We start from the raw sequence: 27222 nt of genomic DNA, 5'->3' as shown, positions 1-27222 counted from the left end.
TTCCGGTGTGGGTGACTAGTGGTGCCGAATTAGGGGGACATCAACGGACGCTCAGGTAGGGACCATGGCGGACGGCGACTTGGAGCGGGCAGATGGGCGCATCGTCAAGATGGAGGTGGACTACAGCGCCACGGTGGATCAGCGATTGCCGGAGTGCGAGAAGCTGGCCAAGGTGAGGGGAGGCCGGCTGGGTGTTGGCGGGAGCCAGGGGCTGAGTCACGGCGCCGAGCTTGCTTAGGCCTCAGGGGGCCTGCGGGCTGGAGCGCGCATCCCGCTGTTGCCTGCCCGGCCCGAGCTAGGCCTGCAGAAGTAGGAGATCCCAGGTCGGGCTGACCAGGGAGACCCCGCAGCCGGAGTACGCTAGTGCATACAGCTTCCCAGAACCTCCCCAGGACAGATGGTCACTTCATTCCCTTAGGAGTTGGGGCTCCATTAGTACTTTTTACCTTTTCTTGGATACTGTTTCACGTTTACTTGAGTAGTTTCTCAGGGATTAAGGCCGCGTCAGCATTCACGCTAGATCAGAGAGTTTAGTTCTCTTGCTCTTGTCGAATCAGTTTCTCTGGTTAAGTTGCGTACACATCGTGGCGATGTGCTTGGCCTTTGGCCAGGAGAAGGGACAGGAAAGGGATAGGGACGAAGGTGATTAACACAGGACCCCTGTCCCTAAGGAGTCCGTGTACACAACAAATTACACAAGTTACGCGTGGTAGTGAGTGCCATACAAGTATGAAAGTCTTACTGGAACACAGAAGGAAGCCGTTCGTTTTTACTGGTCGGTTAAGGGAGGGTTTTACAGAGAAGCTGACGTTTGCATCAGGTCTTGCAGAATAAGATTGGGCTGGGGAGTCATCATCCCTGGGAGCGGGAACTGCACGAGTAAAGACAAACAGGCACAGAAGTACAAAGTAACATAATTAATGGAGGTCGTTAACAGTAGTTTAGCCCAGCTGCATATCTCCCATGAAATAGAAATTTTACTTGATCTGAACATTTATCGTGCAACATGGGATGCTGTGTGTCAGGCAACTTTGTGTATCATTTTACATGTAAAGGAACCAAGGCTTAGAGTTGTCTGTCCATCCTAACACTAGCAATAGGTAGAACCAGGGATTTAAACCTAGGTGCCTGACTAGGGTTTGGTTAGTTGTTGCGTCACCTTCATCAGGGAACGTTGTTAAGGGTTGTGCTCAGGCCTCTTTAAATTCCTTGATCAATCCAGCCACAAACATGTATTGCTATTCATCTGGGATGCATTCACTAATAGGGTTGTTTTTGTCTCTTAAGGAGCTTACTACCTAAGTACATTAAAACATACTAAATTCAGGGGCAGGAGGAGTGTCATGTAATACTTCACATTTAATTCTCAGAAGGAACCCTTTCAATGCTTCCCTTTTTTTCCAAAAAAGAATTTAGTGGGGCTTTACAAAAGACAAGGTTAGGGAAAGATGATGAAGTTGATACACTTGTATTTCTTAGGTTCAGTACCCTAAGTGGAGGGTAGTCATCAATTCATCTCTGAGCTTTCTAGCTGCTACTATAAAGAAACATCACCAGTTACATAAAAGAAACATCACCAGTTACATAGAGGTTGGAAAACTCAAACACCTCCAGCACAGGGCAGATAAACAATCTCTGACATTTATTGAGTGCTTTCTGCAGTGCCAGGCACTCATGTATTAACTCATTTGATCCTCACCTTAGCCCTGTGAGGTAGGTATTATTATCATTCTTATTTTATGATAGGAAAACAGTCTAAGAGAAGTTGAGTCACATGCTCCAAAGTCATACAGCTAGTAAAGTGGTGGAGCCAGGATGCAAACCCAGGCATACTGATTCTAGAGCTTCTGCTCTCACCAAGTGTCCTGCCCAGTGAGCAAAGTGTAATGAAACCTGAACTTCTGAGCACCTGCTCAAGGAAAGAGAGTAGGAACTCTGCACCTTAGGTTAATCTTTCCCAATTGCGAATGAAGGCCACGCTTTATGAACTCCTCTAATTTGAGGGAGAGACCAGGAATATGGATTTTTATATGAATTGCCTTTATATTTAGAAACTGGACACTAATCTGTTTTAAAGCACTGTTTGAGCCAATACCATGTAGATCAGACAAAACATATGTACAGGTCAAAGCCAGCCCCAAACCACCTCTTAGATTGATAGTTGCCATAAGGAAGAAACTAACTGCTTTAAAGGAGTACAGTTGTTCCAAGAACTGAGACTAGGGTGAAAAAAATCTTCCCCTTACCAATTTCTTCTGATAGCCTACTGTGTGTAAGACCCAGTCAGTGCTAGACTTTATGGGGGTATAAAATTAGTGGACAAAGCTCTTGCTTTCAAATAGCTTATAGGCCAGTAAGAAAAAAATATTTCGCTGCTACAATTGTTCTAGCAGTCAATGTATGGCATTTATTTAGAACATCGCTGTTATGTTCAAGACAGTTGAGAAGATTTGCAAACTCAAATGCCAAATGATTTTTTGGGTGTCAAGTGGGTGATGGAAATGTTTGAAGCAGGGAATGTTGGGGCCTGTTAAACTATGTAAAATTAAAGCCATTTGATTTTTCTTTTTTTAAATTTATTTATTTAATTTATTTATTTTTGGCTGCGTTGGGTCTTCATTGCTGTGCATGGGCTTTTCTCTAGTTGTGGCGAGCGGGGGCTACTCTTCCTTGCGGTGCGCAGGCTTCTCATTGCCGTGGCTTCTCTTGTTGCGGAGCACGGGCTCTAGGTGCGCGGACTTCAGTAGGTGTGGCTTGCGGGCCCTAGAGCACAGGCTCAGTAGTTGTGGCGCACGGGCTTAGTTGCTTCACGGCATGTGGGATCTTCCTGGACCAGGGCTCGAACCCGTGTCCCCTGCGTTGGCAGGCGGATTCTTAACCACTGCGCCACCAGGGAAGCCCTGATTTTTCTCTTAAGCCACTGTGCCTGTCGAACAAAACAAGGTGTAGATATGGATTGTCTTTGTGGGAAGGCGGGGCAGGGGGAAGAGGGCTGGGGCATGGGAAGGTAGAAGGTTTGTTTAATACAGACCCACAGTTTTCAACTTCTGGATTAGATAGCTGTCTTAGGGTTTTTTAGGGTATGTTTCCCTGTTTTGCTTTCTATCCCTCATTTTATATTATTTTATAGCCATTCTGCCAATCATAAAAAAATACTTAAAGCATTGCATTTCTACATTGGAATGCATGGAACACTTTAGCATACATTCTTTAGTTTTTATTTTGAGCCCATCAATAAAACTGAAGGAAGTTTTGTTACCTTCACTTTGCTTGTGAGAAAACTAAGGTTCAGGCAGCTTCAGTAGTTATCCAAGGTCTATAGAAGAATCAGATCAAGCTGAGGTCTCCTGGCAATAGGTATAGTGTTCTTTTTGCTACATCCCATGGCTTCTTTAAGAGACTATCACTTCTGTGCTTACTTTCCTTAAGACATTTTTTATTTTTAATGTGAAAGACATTCGAAGATAAAAACTATATGTATAGAGAATTAATAAGAATATATCCGGTGAGAATACCACATATAGCAGAAGCCTTCAAAAGTCAGACCGAAGTCTAACCCCAGGTGGTATACTTGCCAAATCTAGGCCATTTGAATCTCCTACAGTTGTGACCTAGTACAGTTCTATCTATCTGTCTATCTATCTATTTCTTTATTTATGCATGCATGCATGCATGCTGCTCCTGGTCTTAGTTGCAGCATGCGGGATCTTTTCATTGCAGCATGCGAACTTCTTAGTTGTGGCGTGCAATCGGGATCTAGTTCCCCTACCAGGGATCAAACCTGGGCCTCCCGCATTGGGAGCGCAGAGCCCTACCCACTGGACCACCAGGGAAGTCCCTGACCTAGTACAATTCTGTTTCTGTGTCCTAACACTCACCTAGCAAATAACAACAGTGACTAATAATGTTAGCCATCATTGCCTTAATCCTAACACCAACTCTATGCAGCAGGAACTATAGATATTATTATGCCCATATCACTGAAGAGAAAATTGAGGGTCAGAGAGGGTAAGTGTCTTTCTTAAAGTAACACAGTGGTAGATCTGGAATTTAGACTCAAGCATTCTGGCTGCAGAGCCTGTTTTTAACCATTACATTCTACTGCCTCTGTGATTGGTATTTGAGGACCCTGTATCAGATTGGTGAGATAATAAAAGTGATACTAGTTCTAGATAATAGTTGTTATTTCACCCTGGCATTAGGGAGTTAAAAATTAATCTAATGAGGGCCTTTTCTGAACTGTAAAGATGTAGTATTTAACAGTTCTAATGCACAGAAGGTTCCCCTCCAAGCCCTACCCCCACCGCCTGCTTTTGGATTACCGTGTATATTTGGCATATGGTTATTTAGGGACTACTTGCATTCCTTTTTTTTTTTTTTGCGGTACGCGGGCCTCACTGTTGTGGCCTCTCCCGTTGAGGAGCACAGGCTCCGGACGTGCAGGCTCAGTGGCCATGGCTCACAGGCCCAGCCGCTCTGCAGCACGTGGGATCTTCCCAGACCGGGGCACGAACCCGTGTCCCCTGCATCGGCAGGCGGACTCTCAACTACTGCACCACCAGGGAAGCCCTACTTGCATTCTTAAATCGAATATATCCTTCGTTTCTCCCTTCTCTTTTTTTTTTTTAAAATTTATTTCATTTATTTATCTTTGGCTGCGTTGGGTCTTCATTGCTGCACGCGGGCTCTCTCTAGTTGTGGCGAGTGGGGGCTACTCTTTGTTGCGGTGCACGGCCTTCTCATTGTGGTGGCTTCTCTTGTTGCAGAACACGGGCTCTAGGCGCGCGGGCTTCAGTAGTTGTGGCGCATGGGCTTAATTGCCCCGCGGCATGTGGGATCTTCCTGGACCAGGGCTCGAACCCGTGTTCCCTGCATTGGCAGGAGGATTCTTAACCACTGCGCCACCAGGGAAGTCCCTCTCCCTCCTCTTAATGTCTTTTCATTTCATTTGGTCACCTGCAACCTCTTCTCATGGTTAACACTAAAAATAAAGAGGAGGTGAAATGTAAAACAGTTTACTGATTGTTAGTAGCTTGGACAAAAGACCCCTTCAAGAAATAGGTCATTTATAAGTATTGGATTGGCATTACATTTCAACTGTTTGTGGTTAACTTTTTATGGGCCTTTTCTTACTTGTTGAGGTTGTTTAAGAAATCATTAAAAGATTGGATCATTTAGGAGTTAAAGGACACAAACATACAGAATATACAGATACCCAACATGTATTGATGTTGAATAAACTCCTCAGTCATTTACCTCATTGACAAGGATTTCCCCCCCCACCCCCCGCCCGGTACACAGGCCTCTCACTGTTGTGGCGTCTCCCGTTGCGGAGCACAGGCTCCGGACGCGCAGGCTCAGCGGCCATGGCTCACGGGCCCAGCCGCTCCGCGGCATGTGGGATCCTCCCGGACCGGGGCATGAACCCATGTCCCCTGCATTGGCAGGCGGACTCTCAACCACTGCGCCACCGGGGAAGCCCCGACAAGGATTATTTTAATGAGAAAAAGGAGTCACAAAAGTCACATGTTCTAACAACTTGATTTTGATAGCTCTGACCACCTTGTTCCTCTGAATTGAAAGGCAGCATTGAGGAGGTAGAATTTCAAGGAAGATATGTGAATAGATAGGAAAGGAACGAGGAAGATGTTTAGCCATGAGCTTGTACATGGAATTGGGTGGAAAAGTGGGATGATTAGAGAATTGGGAGTTGTATTTAATGAAATTGATGGTAACGTTTTTCAGATAGCACTGAATTGTCAGCCATATAATTTGTCACATCCTACTTACTGTAACAGTAAGAATCAGGAATTGTAAGCCAAGATCAAGTGAATAGTTCAGGTCAATGTCAATCCATTGAACACATACTGTGTGCAGGTTGGTGTAAGGGAAACAGTCAAACAATGTCCAGCCCTAAAGAACTTATAGACCACTTAGGAGGCAAGACATGCACATTAATAACTGTGGTACAAGGTATAAAGGGATGCTCCACAATATCTACAAAAACACCATTATATGCTTGGCCAGGTGCAGAGCACTGAACTACAGTGATGAACAGTATAGACATGGCCCCAGCTCTTACAGAGTACATTCTAGTGAGATTAGAAAGACAGTGAACATTAAAATGGAAAAGTTTGGGGTTGTCGATTGAAAAAAAATACACAACCTAAAAGTGGAGAATTATGTCTTATTTGGGGCATTACTGAGAACTATAGCCCAAAAAGGCAGCCACTCAGATAGCTCTGAGGGACTGTTCCAAAGAGGTGATGGAGGAGCCAGAATACATAGGAGTTTTGGCTGAAAAAAAACAAACATGTAGTTGAACATCAAAAGATTACTGCTAATCACAAAAACAGACATCTCAAGTTAATGATTTTAGTGTTTTTCTCTGTAGGGGAAGATGCGGGAGCCTGGGCTTACTGAAATCATTTCTTTGACATGCATCGTAACTATCTAGGACCAGTATCCTGTTATACAGCCACAACGTCCTTTGTTTACTGAAATGGCAGGTGACATTCTTTGTCCACAGGGTCATTGCAAAGCAGAAAGTCAGTGGGCTGGCGTGTTAAAGGAGGTGCTGAGTGACTACTGACTTTAGAGAGCATTTTCCAAGAACGCCTTTCTGAGAAGGTGACGGTGACGTTTAATGTTTTGTTGATACTGGTAGACCCCAGCTCTAGAGTGGTATGTGATTCCTTCATTGGAGGGTGCAATTCTTTAAAATGCATATTTCTGAATTAAAATACCATACAGTAAACTACATGCTGTTGATCACAATCATGTGACTAATAGTAATTACAAAAGTGACAAGAGGGGACCATCAGTAAACAGTATTTTGCATTTTAGCAATTTTTGCACTATATTTTGTTGCCAAGTAGTAACCATTTCCCTATGGAAATTACAGTTGACCTTTGAACAACACAGGTTTTGATTCTTTGATTTTTATGATTTATTAACCTTTAACTTTGGAGAATTTATAGATTTGTTCTTTGTTCTTCTGCTCTGATGGACATTTAGCCAACATTTATTGTACAAGTAAATCTATACAGCTTTCAGAACCGGTGCTCCCCTTTGCATGGGAAACATTGTTAAAATGTTAGTAATTGTATGTTTTAGATTTAATTAAAATAAATTCAAACAATGCCTATACAGTACATTTTCTGTGCTGCCTAGAAAATTCATAGCTTAAAAGTTATCTTGGAAAATATGGGAACAGTATTTTGAAAAGTCTAAACATTATTTGTGCCCTTAATTCAAAAGCTGTTTAGTTTCTCTCATCAGTAAAAGAGTAGTACTCATGTACCATGTATGAATGTCATTAAAATAAAAATAAATTTCCTTTAGGGTTAGAAAAGCGATTTATAAATGAAACCCTCCTCATCACTTCCAATTCATTCAATGTTAGTAATATCAATATCTTAAATTAATGCAATCTTCGTGCTGTGGGGTGGTTTTGTTTTTATCAAAATGTGTGGTTCCTAATATGGCTTATTTTACTCCTGGTGTATTATCATCTAGATCTATATTGTTTGAATTTTGTTATTCCCATTTCTTAATGTATGCCCCAGGGAGAATGTTTTGTTTTTACGTACGAGATGGAGATTATTGTCAATTGATGACTTGGTATAGCATGCGTGGGTAATCTCAGGTAGGCTTTGTTTTCTTTAAGCACAATTATAATTTATTTCTAAAGTCATTGAAAAATTAAACCAGGGTTTCCTATCTTTTTACCACCAAATATCCTTTTTATTTCTCCTCAGAACTTCATGTTTTAAAATACTTTTGGTGAATTTATAAAGAAATCATTATTTTCCCATTTTTATTCTTCAAAGACACGGGTGACAGCCAGTTAAGAGTCTCTGCAGAACAAGATAAACAGGTGTTAACCACACTGAGGTGATGAATTAGAATCCAAAACAAAGACTTGATGTTTTTCTTGAGTGTTAAATCATTGTTGTTCTAGAGTCAGTTTCTCCTAGGCATTTTGAAATGTTAAAAATAGCTTGTGGGGCTTCCCTGGTGGAGCAGTGGTTGAGAGTCCGCCTGCCAATGCAGGGGACATGGGTTCGTGCCCCGGTCCGGGAAGACCCCACATGCCGCGGAGCGGCTGGACCTGTGAGCCATGGCCGTTGAGCCTGCGTGTCCGGAGCTCTGTACTGGGACAGGCCACAACAGTGAGAGGCCCACGTACCGCAAAAAAAAAAAAAAAAAAAACCTTGTGGTATTTGTTTTTCTCTTTCTGACTTACTTCACTCTGTATGACAGACTCTAGGTTCATACACCTCACTACAAATAACTCAATTTCATTTCCTTTTATGGCTGAGTAATATTCCATTGTATATATGTGCCACATCTTCTTTACCCATTCATCTGTTGATGGACACTTAGGTTGGGTCCATGTCCTGGCTATTGTAAATAGTGCTGCAATGAACATTGTGGGTACATGTCTCTTTTTGAATTATGGTTTTCTCAGGGTATATGCCCAGTAGTGGCTTAGGGCATTGACATATATACACTACTGAATGTAAAATAGCTAATGGGAAGCAGCAACATAGCACAGGGAGATCAGCTCAGTGCTTTGCGATGACATAGAGGGGTGGGATAGGGAGGGTGGGAGGGATGCTCAAGAGGGAGGGGATATGGGGATAAATGTATGCATATGGCTGATTCACTTTGTTGTACAACAGAAACTAACACAGCATTGTGAAGCAATTATACTCCAATAAAGATCTATTAAAAAAAAAAAGTAGCTTGTGGGCCCCAAGTTGGGAACCACTGACTTCTGGAATCCTCTGGAGAAGCAGGCAGTATCATGAAAAGGAGAAAAAGACAACAGTAGTCTCTTACCTCTAAAATAGGCTATTGATTTTGTCTTTCTGTGTCAGAAACATCTCATGTTAGACTAAGTTATTTGGTTTTGTGTTGTTGGTGTTTTCATTTACCTTTTGTTTTAGGAAGGAAGACTTCAAGAAGTCATTGAAACCCTTCTCTCTTTGGAAAAACAGACCCGAACAGTGAGTAGATTATAATGAAAACCTCAATTGCCATTAATTTCATTTGGCACTGTTTCCATTAACTTTCAATATATTTTCATTCTTACAGGCTTCTGATATGGTGTCTACATCCCGTATCTTAGTTGCAGTAGTGAAGATGTGCTATGAGGCTAAAGAATGGGATTTACTTAATGAAAATATTATGCTTTTGTCAAAAAGACGGAGTCAGTTAAAACAAGTGAGTTCATGATTGATCAAAAACAAATACATTCAAATTTAAATAAGGACTTTCAGAAAAAAAAACCTTTCTATGAATCTGTTTTAAATCTACTGTTAAATCAACATCACAACATTTAGAGAGTTTTAAAAAATTCTATCCATATTCTTATGACAACTGCTTTTATTTTTGTCTTCTAATCTTTATATATTTGCATATTTTTACAAAATTGTTCTGAGAGTGTTGATGCAGCTTCTATTTCCATGTCGCTCCTTCATATTTATTATTTTAAATGGTTGTGTTATAATCTGTCAAGTCGATAATCTGTAATTTACTTAATCATGCCTTTATTAAACACTTAATATTTAACTTTTTTTTTTTGGCTGCGTTGGGTCGTAGTTGCTGCGCACGGGCTTTCTATAGTTGTGGTGAGCGGGGGCTACTCTCTCTTATTGATTGATTGATTGATTGATTGATTGCTGCCTTGGGTCTTCGTTGCCGCCCGTGGGCTTTCTAGTGCGGTGACTTCTCTTGTTGCGGAGCACAGGCTGTAGGCACGGGCTTCAGTAGTTGTGGCACGTGGGCTCAGTAGTTGTGGTGCACGGGCTTAGTTGCTCCACGGCATGTGGGATCTTCCCGGACCAGGGATCAAACCCATGTCCCCTGCATTGACAGGCAGATTTTCAACCACTGAGCCACCAGGGAAGCCCCTATTTAACTTATTTTTGAGGCCATTTTCAGACATCATTTTGTTAAAAATTTCAGACTACTCATTTTGTTTAAAGATTATATATGTTCTCTTTTGGTGTTTTTGTGAAGCTGGATTTTCTTTACTGCTTTCCTGTTCTGCTTGAGATATATTTAAATGATCCTCTTTAGAAACAGACTCCACTTTTTACATTTATATTTTATCTTTAAAATGCTGTTCCGAGTAGCTTATGGGTTTTTATTTTTTGCTTTCAAATGATAAAGGTAATGACATTGTAAAACAAGGTAGTAGTAGAACCAAAAAATAGAAGTACAGGGTTCTTGTCCAAAGCCCTTATTTTATTAATTAGTCTGCTGTGAGAGTGAGCTTGATATTAGAGTGGGTTAAATTATTTTTTGCAAAAAGCAAAGTTACTGTGATTGGTTTTTTTCCTTTTTCTTAGATAAGTTTACATGCATATAAAATTCACTGTTAAGAATTAACATAGATTTAATTGAGGCTCTCTAGTACATGTGAATGTGAAATTCATTTAAATATGATTTTTGCTGCTCATTTCTGTGGTTTGAGAGACTAACATGGATAAACCATCATCCTCCTCTGATTTTCTAAGAGACTTGCTTTCTATGGGACAGTTTTGAAAGGGCTACTTAATTAGAAGTCTTGGGGCAGCCTGGGTTAAAATAAACAAAAATATGTGTTTTATATAGTATTAATATAAAGTTCAAAGCACAAAGCACATATCCTAAAATACAGATTTAATTTCATAGAGTCATAACATTTTAGGACTAGTCGAGGGACTGTTTACTCTGTTACTTTTCTAATAGAGAAACTGAATTTTATATGTAAGCCTTTTGGAATGTGAAGAAATGTGTAAGTAACCTATAGCTTAGTACAGAACATAAATCGCAAGTAATCATAGCAATCTTTAACATGTCCCAAGACTGATTTTTAAATTTTTTAAAAATTACTTGCATACATGGCAACATATAGTAAGTGACATTAGAATAGTAAAAATGTTAAAATGTATGAAAAGAGGAAGAGAAAGGTTTTAATTAAGTTTATTAGGGAAGGCTTCTTGGGGAAAGAGTTGGAGTCATTGTTACAGCTGGCTAGTGACATCCCCAGAACTGGAACCAGAGCTGCTCATTTTGCCTTAATATGTTATGTCTTCACAGCTGGAAAGTACTTAGGGACTCCAAATATCTCTTTCCTTTTCTCATAATTATGTTTTACCTCAAACTTTTCATTTTTGCTTTATCAGGGTTAGAAATTAGTAATCTTCTTAAAATAACCTTTTCTAGATTGCTTAAGATTAACGTTTTCTAACTCACTATCACTTCAGTGCAGAGGGTCAGCATCACGCCAACTGTAACTTCACTAATGACTTCCCTACAGTTTTTTCAGGGAGCAGCAGGATGTTCACTTATCATTAGAATATTGATTTGTTTCCTTTTCTTTTCCCCATCTGGTTTCTGTTAATGTATTTTTTGCACAGCTTTTAGAATGATCAAGTTGTATGCCCTTCTAGAAATCATTATTATAATTAGTTTTAGAGGGATCATCTGTTTTGTGAGAGACTAGGTGTTCCAGAGCTTTGCACTTACTGAAGGAGTTATATTTTACAATAAAACCTTCGCCTTCTGGGACTCCTGGGAGTCTCTAAACAGCTAATTTTCAGATAATTAAGTCTGATCTGAGCTATGTGAACATTAAATGTTTTTCAAGGAAATCTTTGCAAGATATACCATGGGATTTATTTTTAAAGCTTTACTGAGATATAATTGACAAGATATTCTGTTTACTTTTCTGTTATCTTAAAATATGCTTAATGTAATTTAACATTTTCCTGATGACAGAGTCCTAATTATTATTATCAATGATTATGATATGCTGTTTAGAATCTAGATTAGGGGTTGGCGAACCATGGGCCAAGGACCAAATCCTACCTGCCACCTTTGTAAATAAAATTTTGGGGGGACAGAGCCACACCCATTTGTCATGTATGGCATATCTGTGGAGTTACAAAGGCAGAGCTGGATAGTTGCCACAGGTCTTCCCTAGTGGCGCAGTGGTTAAGAATCCACCTGCCAATGTAGGGGACACGGGTTCAAGCCCTGGTCTGGGAAGATCCCACATGCCACGGAGCAACTAAGCCCATGCGTCACAACTACTGAGCTTGCGCTCTAGAGCCCGTGAGCCACAAGTAGGGAAGCCCACGCATCTAGAGCCCATGCTCTGCAACAAGAGAAACCACCGCAATGAGAAGCCCGTGCACCGCAATGAGAAGCCCACGCACCACAACGAAGAGCAGCCCCCGCTCGCAGCAATTAGAGAAAGTCTGCGTGCAGCAACGAAGACCCAAAGCAGACAAAAATAAATAAATAAATTTATTTATAAAATAAAAATGAGTAGTTGCCACAGAGGATCCTATGGCTCACAAACTCTAAAATACTTACTGTGTAAATATTTATAAACATATATAGAAAAGGTCAGCTGACCCCTGACCTAGATCATAGACTGTTAGCGCTGGAAGAAATGTAGTACAGCCTGCTTGTGCTACCTGTCAGGGAACTGTGGGCAAGAGATGCTGAGCTTTTCAGTGTCGCATTTTATTGAGGTGGGCGTGGCTGGCTGTGGCTCTTGCTCCCCGCCCAGATGGTGGAACTGTCTTACCTTCTGCTTCTGCCACGGACTCTTTTTTATGGCTTCACCACTGTCACAGCCACTGTTAAACTCTGCTTTTCACTCCCCCCACCTTTCCCTGCCCTTAATCTGTTGCCACTCTTCCATACTTTCCTTCTTGACTGTAAAAAAGCTAGCCAGCCAGCCTTCTAACGGACATTGCCAGACATGCCTCTTCCACCTTTCCTGTTGTGTAATCAGCTCACCCACCAGTTGTAGTGGAGAGGGGTAAGGTCTTTACACCTGAGGTTTTCCTAACCTTTACTGCTTTGTCACTGAGTATTCAGTACTTCTTAGCTAAGGGTTGCAGGGGTGGGGCTGGGGGAATTGATTTCTTATATTTTTTTTAATCGGCAATTCAGTATCTAGAGTTGCTTGGGAAGACCAGATTTGACCACAGCACTTCCATCAATAAAATAGTTCCTTTTCCTGTATGAGGAATGAATTTAACTTATGAATGGTTTTTATTATTTTAGGCTGTTGCAAAAATGGTTCAACAGTGCTGTACTTACGTTGAGGAAATCACAGACCTTCCAATCAAACTTCGATTAATTGATACTCTACGAATGGTTACAGAAGGAAAGGTAAGTTTTCTATTAGCAGAACTCACAGTAAGTACTCAGAGATACTTATGTGTTTAAACATTTTATATAAGTACATATGTATGTGTTTATAAGATGGAATACACAGAATGTCGTCATCTTAATTTAACCCATATCTTTGTAAATACATCTCCTTCTAGTGTCTTCCCATATGCCAGTGAATATACTGAAATAGTGACAGTCTTAGTATATCCAGATTTTTCTAGAAATTAGTGCTCTTATCCCAAATTTACATTTGGTAATAATTAAACATAAGGTTATTTCTTCACATGGCCTAGACCTGCTCAAGAAGTCTATGTTTAGGATAGCTAAGGTTTCTTAGAGCGTTTACAGTGTGAGGTTAGCTTTCAAACTTTCACTGTCTTGCCAGAATCGATCTGTATTTCTTTTGATGCCTGTGCCCCATCCCCACCCCCAATCTAGTGTTTCTCTAAACACGGCAAGTATGAAATGGTGGCTATGGTAGATACGTTTCTTTCTAGGTAGATTTTTGTGGTTTGAAGACAAAAACTTAGTTTATATATAACTTACTGTCTCTTTTGATAGTTTAGTTCATTAAACGTTTATTGAGCACCTACCTGTGTTGTGCGAGGTCCAAAATGGGCAGGACGCTATTTTTAACCTCAAAAGAGATCAATCATGGAAATAGTTACTGTGCTGGTCATGACAGTAGCAATGTGCTTGCTGTTCCCTGCAGCACAGAGGTAGGGGTTGACTGGCTGAGGACCCCAGGAAAGCCTCAGAGAGTTTATGGTGGCTCAGCTGGCTTTTTAAGAATGAATAGAAATTCTACTGGGCCAGAGCATAGGGAGAAGGGCATTTAAGACATAGGGGAAATTATATGCAGAGATATCAGAGTGAGAAACAGTACATTTAGGAAAGTGTAAGCAGTTTGTTATCATTGGAGATTAAGGATTTGGGACTGGAGTGGGGAAAAGAGGTTGCTGCAGAGCAAAGGCTAAATGGGTCAGCAAGCCCAAGCATGAAAATTAGTTCCCTAGACTTTGTTAGGCTATAGTTATATTTTTAATGTTTAATTTGTTGGAAATTATAAATCTACTAGCATTACAAATGGCTACAAAAATGCTAGTAACTTTAACTTAGCAAGATCAGATGTTTTTAGAGAAAGTAGCCTTGCATTTAAAGAGAAATCAGAATGAGAGTATTGGTTGAATTATAGATAATAGACTGCATACGCTCTTTGCAAAGTGTTATTTTTCAAATAATCAGTTCTTTTAAAGGCACTTTCTGTGCCATTTATTTAGTTTTTGGTCCTGTTAGTTGTTAAGCACAGTGATTTCATACTGAAGTTCTCAAAGCAAAGTGCAAAATATGGATAACATTTTATAGAGATATTTTCTTTAAAATTATGTGATTGTGAAATGTACAATGTCACACAGTGCTGTTGGTATGTGGAGGATAAAGTGCATGACAGCTGCAAGAGAAATACCTTGTTTGAATAATAGTTCAGTTCTACCTTTTCAATTTTAACACGTTTCTGTAGGAATTTAGATAATATAAACCTCTTGTATTTGTAGATTTATGTTGAAATTGAGCGTGCTCGGCTGACTAAAACATTAGCAACTATAAAAGAGCAAAACGGTGACGTCAAAGAGGCAGCTTCCATTTTACAAGAGTTACAGGTAAGGTGCTGCATTTTAGAGTATGTAAAATTTTACATTCAGTCAGCAGTATTTTGGGAATTTCCTGGCAGTCCAGTGGTTAGGTCTTGGTGCTTTCACTGCCGAAGGCTCAGGTTCAGTCCCTGGTTGGGGAACTAAGATCTCACAAGCCGTGTGGCGCGGCAAAGAAAAAAAAAACAGTCAGCAATATTTTCTTGTAATTGCTTATTTTGGCACCTTATCACTTTCTTCTGAACCACCAGGATTAAGAGTGAGTACTATAGAGTGTGAGGTTGTTTAAGTAGCTGGAAGTTGTGTAATTATGGTCCCAACCAAATTTAACTGCTAAAAACGTTTTGAAGAAAAGTAGGATCAACAAATTAGTCTTAACTTTGTGCCCTTATTTGAACATTTTAATTCTCTTTAGAATTTAAATAAAACCAGTAATTCACGTTCATTTACTTATGCTTTAGGAATTTACTGTTCATCGTTGGCTTCATTCTTAATGAATATTTGATTGGTGGTCAACTTCTAGTCTATATTGGTTTAACAAAGAAAAACTCCTTTATAGTTTGCTGTGTTTCAGGACAGTTTTTAAGAGAGGCCTTAAAATGAGATAGCAGAGTGCTAAGAAATCTGAGAAAAGCCATTTCTCCTATCAGAAAAATGTACGTAAACTATGCTCAAATTTTTTTTAAAAATAAATTTATTTATTTATTTATTTTTGGCTGCGTTGGGTCTTCATTGCTGCGCGGGCTTTCTCTAGTTGTGGTGAGCCGGGGTTACTCTTCGTTGTGGTGTGCTGGCTTCTCATTGTGGTGGCTTCTTTGGTTGCGGAGCACGGGCTCTAGGCGTGCAGGCTTCAGTATTTGTGGCACGTGGGCTCACTAGTTGTGGCTCACAGGCTCTAGAGCGCAGGCTCAGTAGTTGTGGCTCGTGGGCTTAGTTGCTGTACGTCATGTGGGATCTTCCCGGACCAGGGCTTGAACCTGTGTCCCCTGCGTTGGCAGACGGATTCTTAACCACTGCGCCACCAGGAAAGCGCTATGTTCAAATTTTTGCTTATAATTTTAGTTCATCAAAGGCTCCCTGTTAAGTTAAATCGATTATTTTAACTTTTCAATTATGTACCTTATCCATTTTAGATAAAGGAAAGGAAAAAAATAATACTGGAAGGAACTTGTATGGCATGCATTGTGTTTGTTGTCATTTTTTAAAACATGTTCTCTATATACTTGATCTCATTTAATGTTCACATGCAACACTGTTTTATCCCCACTTTTCAGCCAAGGAAATTGTGACTCAAAGGAGTTAAGTAACTTGTTGGATTACCACTAGTTCTGTTTGGCTTCAGGCTCCCCACCCCGCCAAACACACACCTTTTTTTTTTCTTTTCAATTAAAAGACTTTTTTAAAAAAATATTTTTAGGTTCACAGCAAATTGAGTGGGAAGTACTACCCACTGCTGCCACAACACACAACCTCCCCTACTATCAGCATCCCGAACCAGCGTGGTGCGTTAGTTACAGTCAGTGAGCCTGCACTGACACATCGTTATCACCCAAGTACAGAGTTTTACATTAGGGTTCACTCGCGGTGTTGTACACTCTACGGATTTTGACAAACATATAATGACGTGTCTCCAGCACTGTAGTATCATAAAGAATAGTTTCACTGCTTGTGAAAACCCTTTGGGCTCTGCCTATTTATCCCTTCCTCTCCCTAACCCTTGGCAACCACTGATCTTTTTATTTGCTCCATAGTTTTGCCTCCCAACTCTATTTGCCAACCAGGAGGATTATATGCCTCATGATTCAACATCCCCTGTGAAGTATTCTTGCCAAAAAATTAATCTCAGTTATATAACGCCTCTAGGTTTAACTGCCAGTTTTTAAGGTATACCAGGGACAGAGGAGCCTGTTAAATGATACCACAGGGACGCAGTCTGCAAACTTCAGACTCTAGAAAACTATAGGATGATTGACTTGATTTCTTCAATGAATAAATGGCAAGGAAAAAAGAGACATAAGAAACATAGCTACAAATTGCAGAGTATGAGCCTTATTTGGATTCTGAGTTGATTAAAAAAATAAATGAGACTATTGAGGAGTGAGTAGATATTTCGTGATATAAAGAACTTTTAGGTATGATATTCTTTTCAGTTTATCTTTTAGAGATACATATTGAAATATTTATAATATCTTGTCTGAGATTTGCTTCAAAGTAATTGACACATGGAGAGTGAGTGAACATGTCAAAATGAAACATTGATGGTTCATTGTGTGTGTTTTTATTTTCCTTAAGAAATTACAAAGGAGAATTAGTGTACATAGAGTGCTTAAGCACAGTGCCTGGCACACAATATGTTGACTAACTATTAAAAAAAATAACGAAGGACAAGACAGTGAAATAAAAACATTTCAGACCAAATTGTAGTAATAATAGCCTTACTTCATTCTACTTTGTAAAAGTGTCATTCTAGATGTTATAAATCATTTATAACATGTATGCCAAATATTATATTAGAAACTTTTTCATAGTGTTTGATATAATTGATTCTCTGTTATATTTGTGGGTATCTACTGTAACTCTACATTCTGCACCCATGAAGGGTCATATCAGCCTTGTCATCTGAATTTTCAAAAGACCTGTGCCTCTTTTTTGTATAACGGTTTCAACTATTATATAGTTAGCATTGCAACTGATATCTTTTTTCATTTTTAGAATTGTCATTTCCTTATTAGCCATTAGGAAAATGCAAATTAAAACCATGATGAGATACTACTACATGCCTATTAGAATACCTAAAATTTTTTTAAAATACTGACAATACCAAGAGCTGGCAGGGATGCAAAGCAGCTGGAACTCTCATAGATTGCTGATCGGTATGCAAAATGGTGCAGCCACTCTGGAAAACAGGTTGGCAGTTTCTTATAAAGGTAAACATACGCTTACTGTATAACCCAGCAATCCCATCCCTGGGTACCCAAGAGAAAGGAAAATTTATGTTCACACAAAACTTGTCCACTAATGTTCAGAGTAGCTTTGTTTGTGATAGGCAAAAGATTGAATCAACCCAGTTGTTCTTCAGCAGGTGAATGGATAAACTGGGGTTCATCCATGCATGGAATACTACTTAGCCATAAAAAGGAACGAACTGTTTGATTTATACAACAACTTGAATGAATCTTATTCAAAGCATTATGCTGAGTAAACACAGTCTCAAAAGGTTGCATCTTATATTCGACATTCTTGAAAAGACAATTCTGGGGGACTTCCCCAGTGGTCCAGTGGTTAAGAATTCACCTTCCAATGCAGGGGATGTGGGTTTGACCCCTGGTCGGGGAACTAAGATCCCACATGCTGTGGGGCAACTAAGCCTGTGTGCTGCAACTACAGAGCCCACACACTCTGGAGCCTGTGCATCACAACCAGAGAGAAGCCCGCATGCCGCAATGGAAGGTCCAGCGTGCCACAACTAAGACCCGATGCAGCCAAAAATGAATGAATGAATGAATGAATAATAATAAAGAAAACACAGTTCTGTGGTATTAGAGGACAGATCATTGGTTTTCAGGGGTTATGAGTGTGACTGTAAAGGGGGCATGTGAGGGAGTTATGCGGGTGATGGAACTGTTCTGTGTCTTGATTGTGATGGTGGTTGCAGAAATCTGTGCATGTGTTACAATTCATAGAACTTTACACCAAAAGAAAAATATCCGTTTTACTATATAATAATTTTTTTAAATTGTAATTTCCTGGAGGAAACTAGCTTTTTATATCACCATCAACACTCAATATGCGTGAAGGTTCATATTATTTATCAAGTGTGAATTTTTAATGTCTATTTAATTTTGTTGCAATTTAAAAATATTACTAAAGATTATAATCTTGGTTGGGGGCTTACTCTGCTAGGTAGAAACGTATGGGTCAATGGAAAAGAAAGAGCGAGTGGAGTTTATTTTGGAGCAAATGCGGCTCTGCCTAGCTGTGAAGGATTACATTCGTACACAAATCATCAGCAAGAAAATTAACACCAAATTTTTCCAGGAAGAAAATACAGAGGTAAGCCTATCTCTTACTATAAGTTTACTTTGAAAATGTTGGGGGGAAACCCTGTAAGCCCCAATTTATTTTGTCAACTTTTTTCAGAAATTAAAGTTGAAATACTATAACTTAATGATTCAGCTGGATCAACATGAAGGATCTTATTTGTCTATTTGTAAGCACTACAGAGCAATCTATGATACTCCCTGTATACAGGCAGAAAGTGAAAAGTGGCAACAGGTAAGAATATAGTCTTAAACTTGACATTGATACTTATTAGGAAGAATTTGCATTTTTTGAAATAATTTTTAACTTCAGTAATTACACGCAATTGTGTGGTACTGCTTTCTGTTCAGTCTGTTGATAGTTCACTTTATCCTTACTGATTCAGATGAATTATTTATGGCCTTTGAAGAAATGTAGGCTTACTATTTAAGACATGTACAGCAGGTTACCTTCTAACAAAGGTCACAGATAAAGACCTAGCATTACTTTGGAAAATTATTTTGCAAAGTTTGTGAATAGATTATATGTGGATTCCACATTTTTGCTGCTAACTTGTTATAAGAACTGTTTTTTATACATTTATTTTAAAAAAAAGTTTGGGGGAGGAATAAATTAGGAGTATGGGATTAACAGATACATACCACTATGTATTATATAAAATAAACAGCAAGGAGTTACCCTATAGCACAGGGAACTATAGTCAATATCTTGTAATAACCTGTGATGGAAAGGAATCCGAAAAAGAATATATATATATATGTGTATATATATAAGAAACTGAGTCACTTTGCTGTACACCTGAAGCTAACACTAAGTAAATCAACTATACTTCAGTTTAAAAAAAAAAGCCAACCCAGGTAGTAATTCAAATTAGCAAAGATTCGGGAATTCCCTGGTGGTCCAGTGGTTAGGACTTTGTTTTTTCACTGCCGAGGGTGCAGGTTCGATCCCTGGTCGGGGAACTAAGATTTCCACAAGCCGTGCAGCACAGCCAGAAAGGAAAAAAAATTAGCAAAGATTCGCTGCATTTGTTTTATAATAGTTTTATGAAAAGTCAACATTAAAGAAAAGCACTATGAAGAGCAATCTGATAAGGTTTTTCCCCTGACTTTTGAATACAGTATTAAAAATGAGTATATACAATTATTCCATGAATTTTCACTTTCTGCCAAAGTTTCCATTTTGTTTCTAGTCTTGTATGTAAACTGTTGCATTGTACAACCTTTTTAGGCCCTGAAAAGTGTTGTCCTTTATGTTATCTTGGCTCCTTTTGACAATGAACAGTCAGATTTGGTTCACCGAATAAGTGGTGACAAGAAGTTAGAAGAAATTCCTAAATACAAGTAAGTACTTTTATAATTAGTATAGTATGTCTCAGTAGAAGCACCGTTTTGAAAGAAAATTGGTTAACCTAAGTGTATACTTCTTAATTGGTTACAGATAGATTGTATTAGAGAATAAAACTAGAGAAAATAAAGTGTTTTTTTAGGACTACATTTGAAATTAATGCAGTGAGGTTATAACACTCCATTCTAAGCCACTTATCAAGTAGAAGTCTTATTTCAAACTCACTTTTGTTTAATTAATCATCTGATAAATTTTATCATTTGTAAATGTTTGGGGCTTTGTGATTTTCAGAAGTAGATGCTTCTGAAAATCCATTATATACAACATGGGCTTCGCTGGTGGCACAGTGGTTAAGAATCCGTCTGCCAGTGCAGGGGACACAGTTTCGAGCCCTGGTCCGGGAAGATCCCACATGACACAGAGCAACTAAGCCCATGCGCCACAACTACTGAGCCTGTGCTCTAGAGCCTGCGAGCCACAGCTCCTGAGCCTGCATGTCACAACTACTGAAGCCCATGCGCCTAAAGCCTGTGCTCCACAACAAAAGAAGCCACTGCAATGAGAAGCCCGCGCACCGCAACAAAGAGTAGCCCGCGCTCGCCACAACTAGAGAAAGCCCGCGCGTGCAGCGAAGACCCAATGCAGCCATAAATAAATAAATAAATAAATAAATAAATAAATAAATAAATAATAAAACAGACATAGGCTTTATCATAAGCCCATTGTGCTCTTTTTTTTAAGCTATTTTTCTTTTATCTGTTTCACTAGTAAGTTTACAGTCAATTAGTCCAGAGATTGGCAAATACAATAGAGGAGATAGCAAAATGATAAGTAGGGGAATGTGCTTTTCACAATTACTGTGGAAAAAATGGTAGTAAAGTTGGTAAAATAAGTAATAACTTGTATCTTGTTCTACAAACAAAACTGTAAAAATCCTCTTTGTTGATATTTTAAAATTTGCTGTTAGATGCAACTTAATTTTTACAGATTTGGAATATATTAAGTTTTATTTAATTTACAGGGATCTTTTAAAGCTTTTTACCACAATGGAGTTGATGCGTTGGTCCACACTTGTTGAAGACTATGGAATGGAATTAAGAAAAGGTTCTCTGGAGAGTCCTGCAACTGATGTTTTTGGTTATACAGAGGAAGGTGAAAAAAGGTGGAAAGACTTGAAAAACAGAGTTGTTGAACATGTAAGGATCTGGCATGATGGAGATGACAATTTAGAAGTAAACTTTGGCAAATTTGAGCATAAACTTTTATTCCTCAAATGTTTCTTTTGGATGTTATGTCTTTAATTCTTCACTTTAGGATTTTTTTTTTCTATGCCCAATGTAGTAGTGATGTAAATTTGTTGTTCAAATGTTTATTGTCTTATTTCCCAAAGCATATCAGAATTTATCTTACCCCTCTTGTCTTTTTTTCCCCACCTCTTTTTAGCTTTTCAGAAAAGATAACTGTGTTAGCATGCTGCATTTTGAGAGGACCTCTCAAGAATCCAAAGTTTTATAGCATATAAATCAGAAGGAATTTCTTAAGAATGTGAGGGATGGATGGGGGTGGAGGGAGTGTTTTCTTTCTGGTACTCGCTGGGTAGTTTTGGAAATGGGTAGCATGTCTTAAACCTGACCTTTGATCTTCTTGGTGTCACTACAAATTGAATTATGTCAACATTCATTCATTAACAAACATTTATTGTGAGCCTTCTATATGCCACACACTGTACAAAGTGCTGGGACACATGGGAGAATAAGACATGGCCCCTACCTTCAAAATGCTTAAAAATAAATCACAGTGGAAGATGCATTTATAAATTATGTATTATGGTACAAGTATACATGTACTAGAGGGGAGCACAAGGAAAGAGTTGATTGGTTCCACCATGAAGAATGGTCAGGCTGGATACATAGGAATCGACGTGGGAGGTAAGATTTGTGAGAAGAGTATGTAGTCAGCAGGCAGACAAGGGAGGGCAGTCCGGGTAGGCAGATGGGATGGTCTGCGCTGGGGCATGGAGGCAGCAAACCAGCAGGGGAACTTGAGGACCTCCAAGGAAAGGGCTCAGTGAGAAAGGAAGTTGGAGGTACGGAAAAGGGCTGGGTCGTAACAAAGCTGAGAGGATAATGACAAGGCTTGTATTTTATAAAGATTCCTCTGGGAGGAAGTGTGAAGAGTGGATTTGGAGAGAGAAAAGACTGGAGATGAGACTAGCTAAGTGGCTTTATGGGCTTGAATTAAGGCAGTAGCCAAGGTATTGAGGAAGAGTGGGTGGAATGGAATTAACTGTTTTAAAGAAGAAAAGTAATAGAATTTGATCATTGGTTAAATTTAAAGGATGAAGGAAAAGCGGGGAGTCTTGAGTGATTCTTATGCTTTCTGAGAGGTTGGAGTTGCCCTCAGCCCTGATTAGAGATGGGAGGAGGTGCAGCTTCTTCAGAGATGAGCTCATTTTTCTCCCCACCATCCCCCTTTTTCCTTGTGAGTGCTGCTGCTTTGTTAATAACATTAACATTAAGAATAACAAAGGGGCGTCTAACTTTAGCACCACTTCCAGTAAAAATTAAGAGTTTAATTTTGAGTTATCTTTACATAGTTATAATGATGATAAGGTAGCGTTTTGAGATGATTTTGATCTTTTAAAAATTTTAGCCTTTTAAACATTTGTGTCATAATTAGAAAAACTTTAGATTCTTGCATTTAGCAAACATATTTTAGTACGGTTACAACTTTTAACAACTAATTTAGTTAAGCCTATATTTTGACTATATATTTTAGAAGAGTTGTAGAGTGTACTCAGAATAACTAAAAATAACTGCAGAAGCCAAAATATCTAAATATTTAGTTTCATTATTGACATTTAGAACCAGCTTCATTCCAGTGGTGGTCTATAGCAAAATAAAAGCTCTGAGTATTTGACATTTTAACTAAACCTATTTGGATATGAAAACAAATGGGATGGGCTTTTGGCCTTACTGACAGCTGTGTCCTCTGTGCCCTATATTCTCTCCTCAGAATATTAGAATAATGGCCAAGTATTACACGAGGATAACGATGAAGAGGATGGCACAACTTCTGGATCTGTCTGTTGATGTAAGTAGTAAACGTTGTTTGTAGCCGTTCATTTTGAAAATCAACTGACTTGTAAAAATTGAGCAAGAAAATCAATTTTGTTTTATTACTTAATTTTAAGTTTAGGTGATAGAAAGTTTCCCCAAGCTATCTTGAATACCAAAGAGTAGCCTAAATAACAAGTTTATAGCTACATTAATATTATTTATACTAGTTAAAATCTTCACTTAAATATGGTAGTTTTACAGTGATTAATTTGAAGATAAAGTATATATTTCTGTAATAAATATGTCTAGGTTCCCAAAAGTGAACTGTAGAAATAAAACATATGAGGGAGACGTGACTGCAGTTCACCTGAAAAGGACCCAGGACATGTTAGAGGGATATCATCTTCAGGTCTGGTTTTCATGTTGGTAAAATGTACAATAACAAAGAGATAGGAGTTAAGCAAAGTGTATAGTAATGGTCTGAAAAACCATTTCTGTCACCAGAAGGAGTCTGACAGTTTAGCTGAAAAGGAGGAATTGTGGAATGTTGGGGTTAGAGGGCTTGATCCTCGGTTAGTTCATTAGCTCTTCTCGTTTCTGGACGAGGGTGCCTGGGTCCTTAGAAGTAAAGTGCCTTCTCTTTGGCTACAGAGTTGGCAAGTGGCAGAGCATATATTCTAACCCACCATTTCTAACTGAAACTAACTGTATAATACTGCCTTTTAGGGGGAAACGTAGAAGGTAGACCAAATGGCTGGTGGCAACAGGTTCTTGGGCAGTACCCACAGCATTAAGTTTGCCGGGAGGTTCAAACTGAATGCTGACTTTGAGTGTACTCATTCTAGTCATTCCCTAGACTCTTAGTAAAATAAGTACATCATTGCAGGAAATCAGCAGTTTCTAACTATTAATGAATTTTAGCATATTCTTGAGTGAAGAGTGTAGAGAATGCTTTCCTTAAATTTTGTTTATTGATAATTAAAATTATCTTGTCTTAATCCAGTTTGTCTCTCTCTTGCAGGAGTCAGAGGCTTTTCTCTCGAATCTAGTAGTTAACAAGACCATCTTTGCTAAAGTAGACAGGTTGGCAGGAATTATCAACTTCCAGAGACCCAAGGATCCAAATAATTTATTAAATGACTGGTCTCAGAAACTGAACTCATTGATGTCTCTAGTTAACAAAACCACACACCTCATAGCCAAAGAGGAGATGATACATAATCTACAATAAGTGTCTCCATGCCCTTAATGCTTTTAGAAAAGAGTTAAAATTGGAAGTCATTAAAAAAGAAAAAGACTTTTATGGGGTATATGTTGGGTTTTTTTTTTTTTTTCTATTCTCAGCTCTTTTGTCTAAAATTTAAAAGCTAGTGAACATGTTTGAGGCCCCTTTTGATCTTCAGTTCCTCGATTTCATTGTTAACTTTGCATGTGCAGTTGGTGCAAAAATATATAATACATTTCTATTGTCTGAGTACTCAAAAAATTGTCATAACTTACCTAAATACGTTATTCTATCATTTGAAACCTTTTTAGCTACTATTTGTTTTCATTCAGCTAACAACCATAACTATAATAATAAAAGCAGTATATGCACGTTTACCTTCCATGGTTACCTGTGTTTCTAAACATTTTGTGGGATAGTGATTTAAGTGTTTTTTAAATAAAATTAATTTTGTTGTAAAGCTATTGATTATTTAGTAGAATTTAAAAAGCAGCATAGAACCTATAAGAACATTTGGGATAAAGTTGTGACTTGTGAAGAATTTGTATTTTAGTATTGTGGTAGAAAGTCTCTAGATTGAGTGTGTACAGAGCTATCTGGTAGGCTATAGACTTTTTTTTTTTTTTTTTTGAGTCAAGCTAGTTTCAGTCACAGTAGCTTATTGTTACCCCCTTTCCCTGACTTGACCAGGTGTTGAACTAATTGTGTTGACAGAGGTTAATACACAAGGTCATTTTTATAACTCCTTTGTGGCTTTAACTTCCATGTGTAATTACATCATTAATGCTCCAACTTCATTCTCTCCTATAGGAACTTTAATTCCATTATATGCGTGCTAGATAACAACCTAAAATGCATTAAAAATGACCAAAAAAAAGAGACTTCAGGCCACCCTCTTGGCAAATGGTATAGTGTTGACACTTTTTTTTAAACAGAATTAAAGTAGTTTTACTGTTAAAAGAAACATCTGAGTCGCTTACTATGAGCAAATTTTAGAAGTTTTAAAATTTGATTTCACAGAAAATGGAAAAAGGAAACAATGTTAAGTTATTTAAAATATGTTTAAATGAAGAAAGTGTAAGATCTTTTTTTTAAAATACAAATAGAGAGGGAAAGGCATTCTGGAAACAACAGTTTTCACAATTCATTTTCCATTTAATGATCACTAAATCGTCCTATTTCGTGATCCCAGGGCTGGGGACAGTTGTAGAACCTCTATTGTGAATAATAACATAGTATTAATCTAATTTTATTCTTTGGAAATTTAATGTATTGGTCACATTAATAACAATATCTGCTATCACTTGTCTTTAAAAACTAACGAAAAATATGGCAAGGTAAGAAACATCAGAAGTTTACATTAGCAGTAAGAATATAGTTTTTAATTTTCTATTGAATGAAAAGGATGGAAAATAAAATCATTTTGCATTGTTAATTTGTAAACTGAGTTGGAACTAATTTGAATCTAGCTTCTCATTAACTTCATCTTTCTAGGGACTCATTCCCCTTGTACTTGCCAAACCTAGACTGTTTGGCCAAATATGTTTCTGTAAAGATCTCAAATGCTCCTCTTCTTTGTTTTTTATTTTAACATGCTCACCCTCAAACTAAGCTTTTTGTGTGTTCTGATTTGGCGCCATTTGTAACTGTCCCAGTGACCAAATCCCACTTGACTTGATTAACTGCTCATCCATTGTTTTTTCTGTCCAAGCAAACTTAAGAGTTATTACCAATTTCTCGTGTTACAAAGAAGAATCCATTAGCTTAAGGCAGTAAAATGTTTGAGATGTTCTGAACCTAAAATACTGGCTCGCATTTCTGACCTAAAGCTGGCATGCATGAAAAGGTTAGAACCACTTCGTTTTAATATGGAGAAGTGAATACTTGACTCATTGTTTTCATTAGGTTACTAGCCAGCAGGAGAGGTGATGAGCCACTGTTTTTTTTGTTTGTATGTTTTTAATGAAACACCTTTTACCCTTTCATTTCTATATAATTTATGTTTTTATTTTAGAGTTCAATCATTATTTCTGTAATTATCAATTTCCATATGCTTTTTGTTGAATCATTGAAAAACATCTCTAAAATTCATACTGTTCCATTCTATCTCTTAAGTGTTAAATGTATGATAAAAGAACATATTTTAAATTGTTTCCAGCTTCTGGATATAGCTGCAATAAAAGCACTAATTTGTGGATATTTAAGAAAACCTGGAGAATAAACTCATACTTTAAAAGATCACTTTTTTCAGTTCTTTTACTGTTTATAACAAAAAGCCACAGATACTTTTCATTTTTCTTTCTAAGTCATGTTACCTCTCTAATCCTGTTTTTTTTTTTTTTTTTTTTCCGGTACGCGGGCCTCTCATTGTTGTGGCCTCTTCTGTTGCGGAGCACAGGCTCCAGACGCGCAGGCTCAGCGGCCATGGCTCACGGGCCCAGCCGCTCCGCGGCATGTGGGATCTTCCCGGACCGGGGCACGAACCCGTGTCCCCTACATCGGCAGGCAGACTCTCAACCACTGCAACACCAGGGAAGCCCTCTAATCCTGTGTTTAAGCAGTGAGAAAACATTTTGTACATTGCAACAGGTTGGCTTTTTCCCCTGGATTCTTTCTGATTTGGGGTTGGTGACAGGCTGTGCCTTATTGTGCTTTGACCAATGGTTCTCTCACTTAGCACACATGAGAATCACCTGCAGGGCTCGTTCCAACA

General features: G+C 38.6%; 1 protein-coding gene across 1 annotated transcript; it reads left to right on the top strand.

Annotated features, from left to right (window-relative positions):
* On the top strand, positions 1 to 27021 carry PSMD12 (proteasome 26S subunit, non-ATPase 12). Its single transcript, XM_082861330.1, has 11 exons — positions 1 to 172; positions 8955 to 9014; positions 9103 to 9231; positions 13078 to 13185; positions 14742 to 14846; positions 18741 to 18890; positions 18978 to 19112; positions 20109 to 20221; positions 21247 to 21421; positions 23241 to 23318; positions 24306 to 27021. The coding sequence occupies exons 1-11, from the start codon at positions 65 to 67 to the stop codon at positions 24513 to 24515; spliced, it is 1371 nt and encodes a 456-aa protein (XP_082717456.1). The 5' UTR covers positions 1 to 64; the 3' UTR covers positions 24516 to 27021.
* Positions 27022 to 27222: the final 201 nt, after the last annotated feature.

Source organism: Leucopleurus acutus, assembly GCF_964270905.1.
Source record: "Leucopleurus acutus genome assembly, chromosome: 19".
NCBI lineage: Eukaryota > Metazoa > Chordata > Mammalia > Artiodactyla > Delphinidae > Leucopleurus > Leucopleurus acutus.
Note: the sequence above shows the minus strand (reverse complement) of the source record. Positions and strands in the feature narration are given on the sequence as shown.

Bases quoted from the DNA above. Each gene is read 5' to 3' on its own strand.
- PSMD12 (XM_082861330.1), top strand. From the start codon at position 65: ATGGCGGACGGCGACTTGGAGCGGGCAGATGGGCGCATCGTCAAGATG. The intron at 9,015-9,102 runs GTGAGTAGATTA...TCATTCTTACAG, and splicing joins TGGAAAAACAGACCCGAACA to GCTTCTGATATGGTGTCTAC. The intron at 18,891-18,977 runs GTAAGCCTATCT...AACTTTTTTCAG, and splicing joins TCCAGGAAGAAAATACAGAG to AAATTAAAGTTGAAATACTA.